We start from the raw sequence: 8,174 nt of genomic DNA, 5'->3' as shown, positions 1-8,174 counted from the left end.
GAGAGAGAGAGAGAGAGAGAGAGAGAGGAAGTGCTTAGTAGCCTCAGTAATGACATCAAATGAACACAGCAGATGTTAGCAAGTGAAGGGGATCTAAAGGAAACAAATCCTAATTCCTGCAGCTGTTTATGTCAACACGGGCACACGACATGTTCACACACACGCTGACAAACCGAGCCTCTAACACACGGACATATACAGTATATTACCCTGATATAACGGTGCAGAGCCCTCATGCTGTGTGCGGTCTGAGCGTTTTCTGATCGTGAAGCATGGACACCGATCACAGACGAACGAGCGAGAGAGAGAGTCTAGGCACTTCTCATCAATAAAGAATGAAGCAATTAAGCTAATCTCAGACTGAAGGTGCCCTCTCTCCTTTCTCCACCTCCCATATCCCTTCATGGAAACCAACAACTGGACTTCCACACAAGTTTGTTCTTTTGTCTTTGTGAGGGATGAAAAAGAAAGTTCTGCAATAACATTGAGCCTCATTTTAACAGTAGGATTGATCCTTAAATGTTGACCTACTGCAAAAAATAAAAAGGAAATGGATCAACTAATCTATAATAGAACTTTCTCACAACCAGGCAGCAACCTGCAGGTCTGAAAACTGAAGCCAATGCTGAAGTGTCTTCCTGCATTCTCTCTAGTTTCCACCAGGGGGCGACTCCTCTGGTTGTATAGAAGTCTATGAGAAAATGACTCTACTTCTCTCTTGATTTATTACCTCAGTAAACATTGTAAACATGAGTTTATGGTCTCAATCTCTAGTTTCAAGTCTTCTTCCATACAGCATGATGTTCATTTCTGGTTTGAAAAATAAAACCAAGATGGCGACGGCCAAAAAAACCTAGAAAGCAAACTCAAGGCTAGATGTGGCCCACGCTTTGCTTTTCTCTTTCGTTTCTTTTCGTTTGCTTGGGTGAACTTGTCCCACACACACCTGCAGAAGTAATGAATGAATGAATGAATGTTTGGTTTACGTCGTTAAGATGATGCAGAGTAGTATTTGGAGGAAGAATCCATCAATCACAGTGATAATGTCGTGTTTTGTTGATATTATTTGACATGTTAACCAGTGTTTCTAGTGTCAGACGGAAGTCTTCAGGTAAACTGTGTCATCCAGACTACCTGACAGCTCTTTGCTGTCTACCTTTCCCACCTTGCAATGCTGTCATTGTTGTCGTTAGAAACTTTAAATAGAACCGTACTTTCTAAATCCTTGGCTCTCCCATATGCTCGTACGTCTGATTCGGATCTCCTCCTGTAGGTGACGAAATCCGGACTTAAGGAGACTTAAGACTTAAGTAGACAAACTCTCATAAGCCCGCAGGGATCCTGTGTGTTTTTTTTCACCCTGACTGGGTCAAAAGAAAAAAAAACAACCTGAAGGCATCACATCGATAGAAGAAGCACTCCCACAAACCCAAAAAAACATCGCACCACCAACGCCGATCCAGCAATGGCCTCACAAAACCTGTTCAGCAATTCCCCAGACCTTTCGCTAAACACACAGAAACCGCCTCCTGCAAACTGACTCGACACACACCGTTGAAAACTGCCCCGACTGTCATCCACTACCACTCCACAGCCCGCTGGTAACATGATATTTCACTGCTAAATGGCAAGATCTGCCCTTTTTGAAGGAGACCCCGAATGGTCGATAAACCTCACGATACAAAAGGCATCTCCTCCATTGTGAGCCCGGTCCCGAAACCCAGTTTAAAAAAAACGACTGGTTGTTTTTTTTTAGCTAACACCAGGTGAGTCTACACCAGTAGCAACACTAGACTTCCTCTAACCTTTAGGTGAGAAAAACACCTCTCTCTCTCTCCGTAATGGCTGCTTCACCACAGCCAGACTAAAACTCTACCTTCTACCACAGAACCAACAAACCAGCCAACGGGCTGAAGTGTGTGTGTGTGTGTGTGTGTGTGTGTGTTTTGTTCTGCAGCTCAAGACAAGATGTACCTGGTGACCGTAATAATGTCTGAGTGCAGGTCACAAAATCTGGGACTAAGGACACTTAGAGCAAATAAGACAAATCCTCATAAGCCTGTACGGATGCCCCCCCACTATCTCTCTCTCTCCCTTTTCCCTCGTCTTGCCCTTTCCAGAAGGTCCTTCCCTAAACCCCAGAGAGAGAGAGAGAGAGAGCGAGAGAGAGAGAAAGGGGGGAGGAGGGGGAGGAGCCAGGGATGGCGAGGACGCGCTGGTAATCCGTGCAGTGACCCAGGTCAATTCAATTATCCTGTTTTCTTTCGCTGCGCGACGCGTGTGCCCATTTCACAGCCAACTCCCTTAATGCGCCCAGGATTAGCTTCTCTTACTTTTAATGATCTACCTATCGACGCCTTGGGCCCAGCGGTGCACACACACACACACACACACACATATAGACACTCACCACACACACACAGCTAAGTGTTTTTCTTGTATTAGTTTTTAGTGTAATGGAGTTCACAAAACAATTCTGCGAGGCTGAGGATCAAGAGACACTTTTCTCAAAAATAAACGTGTGTGTTTGTGCTAACGTTTGCTTGTTTATGTGGGAGTGTGTGTTACATAAACTGCAGTAAGAACAGGATCGTATTATCCATCTGCATTTACCCAGGCTTCCCCTCAAACCTCTCAAGATTTGAGATAATCACCTTAGGCCTAACACGTTAGTGTGGAAGCTCGCTAATCTCAAACCCGGAGGATCAAAAGAGGTCATTTGTTTTCCAGGGACGCTTGAGATGCGTTGAGACAATCCGCGCAGGATTCAAAGCATTAAGTGCTTGTGTACTGTAAAGTGTTGCGCACACGCTGTTGAACTGGAGTTCAACTAAAGTCAACACGGCGGTTTGATCACGACTGCTGCCCCGCCGGGTAGACAGTGTCTTTTAAAAGAGAAGCCCAGGTGATTTAGATCCTAGTTGAGGTGTTAACACTCTCACTTCATTATCTATTCTAACCTTATTATCTCACCAGTCATTCACTAATTACAAGACTGGATAACTAAGTAGGCGTCCGAAACTGCAGCAACTCTGGGAAACTCTTAAGCCTCAAAGTCATCAAATCAGAACTACAAAGTCTTTTGTGCTTTCTTCTGGCCTGCGTCCATCCCTCCTATTTTAAAAGCCATGTCAAAGATGATTACACCTGTTTTTGTGACACTAAACTAATAATCTAGCTAACAAATCCACTTTAAAAACAGTAGTTGGACATGAAAAAGCTCTGCTCTCTTTCCCCCGTCTGTTTCGTCCGCCTCACATAAAATATGCAGCAGCACTTTCCAAAGACAGGAGACGCTTAGAAGCAGGGTTTTTGTCGGCCTTACCTGGGATTTCCTGCCCGTTGTAGCTCCATCCAGCCACAGCCAGCATGGAGGGCAGAGGAGATCCAGGCCTACTGTCCCGGTCTCGCTCCCTGTCCCGCTCCCTGTCCCAGTTCCTCTCAGACTGCTGGGTAATATGCCTGACGGTGTCCTTGTTCTTCCTGTTCTTCCTCCGCCCCGACCCCGACAGCGGTTGCCAGGGCCCTTCTCCGCCTCCTCCTCCGGCAGCACCTCCGGCACCTTGCTCCCCCTGGCTCTGGGCCGCCCCTCTGGGAGTGTCCCGCGGATGTGAGGAGGAGGCGGGGGACACCTGCTCCTCTTTGACGGTGACGGGCCTGTAGTCGTGTGGCCAGGCGGGCTGGGAGTCGTGGCAGGCTTCCTCTTGGCTCTCGTGGCTCTTGGGGGGTTCTTGGTCCTCCTTGCCGTACGTGCTGCCCCCCTCGTGGCAGCTGGCGATGGCCGAGTCCCCAGAAGAGTTGGCCGGGCTGGTGCGGCGCGCCAGCCAAGGCGAGGTGCTGCGACCAGACATGATGGAGGCCAGGGCTTCAGAAGCCATGCCCACGATCCCACCTCCTCCTCCTCCTCCTCCTCCTCCAGCTCCTCCTCCTAAACCCGCTCCGCCCCCTGCTCCTGCCATACCCCCTCCTCCTCCTCCACCACCACCACCACCACCACCTCCGCTTATGCCCGCGGCACCGACCGCTCCCATCTCAAATTCGGTCAGCTCGTCGGCCATCTCGGAGCGGATGCTGATGTCCAACGCCGCCTTGATGAAGCTGTGGCAGGCCTGGACGATGTCCGTCATCTGCAGGTAGCTGGCGGCCGACATGACCTCGATCACGTTCTTGCTGGTGAGGGCGAGGTGCGCCGAGTACATGAAGTCCAGTATGGCCTTGAAGCCCGTCGCTGTGACGATGTCCAGGTGAGTGACGGTGGTCTGATGGTAAGGCTCTGCCCCTTTTTTAACCTGAAGGGTGAGAGAGGTTATTCACAGCAGCTCTTGTTCAAACGTCTCGTGCAGCAGAACTACGATGATGTGAGAGAAGAACAACACACTCCCTTGACTCATCCACCCCCCCCCAAAGTGTAGCAGTCCCTTACCTGGCAGTAAAGAGTCTTGAAGTAGCGCGAGGAGCCCAGGAGGACATTCTTATGGGCCTTGAAGATCTTTCCGTCCACGATGACACAGGCGTCGCAGAGGATGCCGTGCTGCCTCTGCTCGTTGAGCTCTCTGAGGAGCTGGCGGTAGTGAGAGGAGATCTCCATGTCCTCCTTCCTGTTGTTCATCTGTGTAGCCGAACAAAAGCCTCTCCTCCAAACGTCTGCTGGGAGACAAAAGAAGACAACGAATTAACGTAATATCAAAAGGTAGTGTGCCGTTAAACGTAAAAGTACGGGAATTTGATACAGTGAAAGAGCGATGAAATCTGAAAAAACATTTTTGTCTTTGCAACATATCCAGGCACTTCTCTTCTAAGTCCACACACACTGTATGCGGTTGATGGATGTAGCTTAAAACGTCGGATTCATTTTCACGTAAAGAGGAGCGGGGGGGGGGGGGGGTGAGCAAATTTAGCCGCACCACTCCTTTAAAGACGAGCCAGGGTATCTCAATAATGACTGTGACATAAAAACAATGACATCAATAGAAACCACATCTCAACTGCTGTAGTTTGATGTCTAAAAACAGAACAGTAACAAATAGTCAAAAATCTCTGTGTTCAAACCGTGTCTGACAGGTTCATGTGTGTGTGTGTGTGTGTGTGTGTGTGTGTGTGTGTGTGTGTGTACAAGAGAGAGAGAGAGTGAGTGTGTGTAAGCTCATTAAAAATGTCAGTTAAAAAGCGTGACACTTTCACCAAACAGTTGAGATGGAGAAAAACACCTCATTTAGCACAAACCACTTTACCATTAAAAATGTATCAATAAACAGCCTCAGTTCCTCGTTATTCTTTTTCTTCATCTCTCCTACGACTGTGAACATTCAATCAACTGTCTAGTTAAGACGAAAAAGTCACTTTTGAACCTTCACCTCTGCGTTTTTTGATCTCGCACGGTTCAGTCTGGGTTGTGAACATGTTTTTTTTTTCCTGAAAACTACAGAGAAAAGATCCTTAATGGCAATTTGTGAAGCTGCTCAACTGTCAGCGAATGAAGATCCGACTCATCAGTATTCATCAGGCGACAAACTACTGTTCTGAAAAGCGAAGCCAATACTTCAACCCGCATTCTCTCCACTGACCATCAGGGGGCGACTCCTCCGGTTGCAAAGAAGAAGTCTAGTTGTATAGAAGTCAATTAGAAATGAATTCTCACTTGACTTGTGATTGACAGGCTGCAACCACAGCGTTGAACTCTCCGGGAGTTGTCTGTGTTTTTCGTCTTACAACTTTAAATCCTTTCACAGTGTATTTTCAGTTCATGAAAGTTAATTGTAACATTTTGGTCGCCTAAAAATGTTTGCCTTCAGTTGTACTAAGCTCCACCCTCTCGTGTCACGTCTGGTTGCAATAAACTAAGAAGGAGACTTCCAAAAACCAAGATGGCGACGGCCAAAAACAGAGATGGCGATAGTCAAATACCAAGATGGCTCGGTGGTGAAAAACCAAGATGGAGATGGAAAAAAAAACAAGATGGCGACAACCAAAAACCAAGATGGCGATGGTTATTCTCACGGTTTGGGGTTTTTGTTTTATTTTGACTTTCCCTGCCTCCTGAGTCCTGTGTTCACTTCACTTCCTGTCCTTGTCCATTTCCCGCCTTTGTGATTGTCTGCCCCGCCCTTAATTGAACCCTGCTGTGTCTCATCGCCTGCACCTTCCCAGTGTATTTAAACCCTGTGTCCCCGGTCTCATTGTCGATTCGTCTGTGGTGTTACTTGTTCTGCTGATCAACCCTGGTATGTTCCCTGATTCATCTCTGCTCTTCCCTACCCTGTTCCCTGTTTTTGACGTTTTGTTTTATTGAACAATTTCGTTACTCATTTTCTGACTCCCCGGTTCCGCAAATGTTGTGTTGAACATTTTTCTTTACTATTAAAAGCCCCCTATATTCCACCCTCAGCCCCAAAAAACAAGATGGCGATGGCCAAAGTGGTGAAACCGTCGTCATTTATTGCTACTTTTATAACAATAACAGAAAAGCTCAAGGTTTAGAATTTTCACACATCTATTAGCCCTCAAAGATTCTTCAGGCTTGTTGGCTCAGAAATATAGATGTGGGATGGTTTTATAATAGCCTGTGTGTTTTTCTTTTTTTTTTCTTCGCAGTGTCCATGTTAGATGACATACAAGAGGCGCTTTGAGCTCAACACACAACAGAAGGCATGCACGTGAAGGCCACGGAGGCAGAAGGAGACAAAGGGAGATCTGAACATCGCTCTAAGTTGCAGAGAAACAAGGTGAAACGGCATAAGCCCTTGCAAACACACAAACACACACACAGAGGATGAAGATGAACACACGCACACACACACACACAGACACAGGCAGTGCATTAGCCGGAGCATTAGCAGCCGCCGCTCTCGTCTTGGTGAGGGCTAAATCGCGAGGACGCAGAGTGTTACCAAACGCAGCGGTGATTTGTTTTGGGAACGCCACAGCTGTCAGCTCTCGTGGGCCGCTCTGAGAGATGACAGCTCGGGTTGGCTAAGGTGACAGCGGCGTTTGCTCGGGGGCCGGCACACTTCAGGTCATGTTTAGCGAAGCTCTGCTCAACCTGATGGCTTGTAAGATCAGATAAATCCAACCGGTGTCCCCCCACGTCTGCTTTGGACAAACACACCACCTATGAACGGCGGTGGACGGAGTGACGGTGACAACCGTTTGAAAAAAAAACAACCCTCTCCTTTCCTCAAGGAGTTTGATGAATGTGCGGCTCGCTCGCAAACCGCTTTGACTGGCGTGTATTTAAGTCATAGAAATAGAGAAATGTGAGGAGGAGGAAGGAAGGAATGAGAACGCAGAATAACAGCGTCCCTCATTGTCTCAAAAGGACACTTTTGACGCAAGTGTTTTTATCCTCCAGCTCACACACTGAAAACATCTATTGGCGGTCTAACCTTGAGATATTCCTTGCTTTCTGCGTTGCCCTGATGGAGGAACTGAAAGTCTTTGCCTCTCACCTTTCACCAGCTCCCCTCCTCCTCTCCTTGCTATTCTTCTCTCAGGGCCACTGGCACATTCAGTTGTACAGCCCCCCGTCTATAAAATAGGTCTACCTCGCACAACCGCATCCACAACACAGAGGAAGTCGTTTATTCCCTGAGAAGAACCTCAATACTCGTTTTTTTTTTCTATTCCTCGTTTTTTTCCAGCCAATGATGGACGGTGAAACCCAGGGTCAGCGGCACCCGTTTGAAGAAAAACAAAAAATATTGCTACTGTAGCTCAGAGGAAGCAGTGAAAGAAAGCCGGCTACAGCTAATCAACAGCTGGAATAAGACCGCCATTGGCACGCGTGTTGCACGGGTCAGGGTCTCTCAACCTCTGGCCCCATCTGTTGCAGTCCCGCTATCAGTAAACAACAATAATGACGAGCTAACAAGCAACATGCTTAGTGACAGCAGCGCTGTTCTCAGCAGAGAGGGGATTTAATCTGTTTACTCAAATTACAGAATAAAAACATTTGAAACACGACAAACAAGATTTCCGCCTCCACTCCTTTACAAGGTGAGTGAGGGGAATTTAATTGGTGGTGCTCATGTCATGGAAAAACAGCAGCATCTCTTTCCAGAAGCAGTGCACTAATTGTATATAGAGAGAAAATAGTTAAATTCCCCTCTTCTAATCTGGACAAATGAAACCAAAACTAGCTCGATGGCATCAGAGGTGAGGGTGCGAATATGTGTATA

General features: G+C 47.2%; 1 protein-coding gene across 1 annotated transcript in view; it reads right to left on the bottom strand.

Moving 5' to 3' along the window:
- Positions 1 to 4,609, bottom strand: part of zbtb46 (zinc finger and BTB domain containing 46) — a gene marked incomplete at its 5' end in the record, with an annotated part of 31,997 nt that extends 27,388 nt beyond the window's left edge. The window contains 2 exons of the mRNA XM_079177269.1: positions 3,326 to 4,289; positions 4,424 to 4,609. Coding sequence (XP_079033395.1) covers positions 3,326 to 4,289; positions 4,424 to 4,609 — 1,150 coding nt within the window. The remainder of the gene's footprint in view (positions 1 to 3,325; positions 4,290 to 4,423) is intronic.
- Between the last annotated feature and the right edge of the window lie 3,565 nt (positions 4,610 to 8,174).

The sequence above is a fragment of the Pholis gunnellus genome, assembly GCF_910591455.1.
Source record: "Pholis gunnellus genome assembly, chromosome: 2".
NCBI classification, from domain to species: Eukaryota; Metazoa; Chordata; class Actinopteri; order Perciformes; family Pholidae; genus Pholis; species Pholis gunnellus.
The sequence above is the reverse complement of the archived record's forward strand: the minus strand, read 5'-3'. Positions and strand labels throughout refer to the sequence as shown.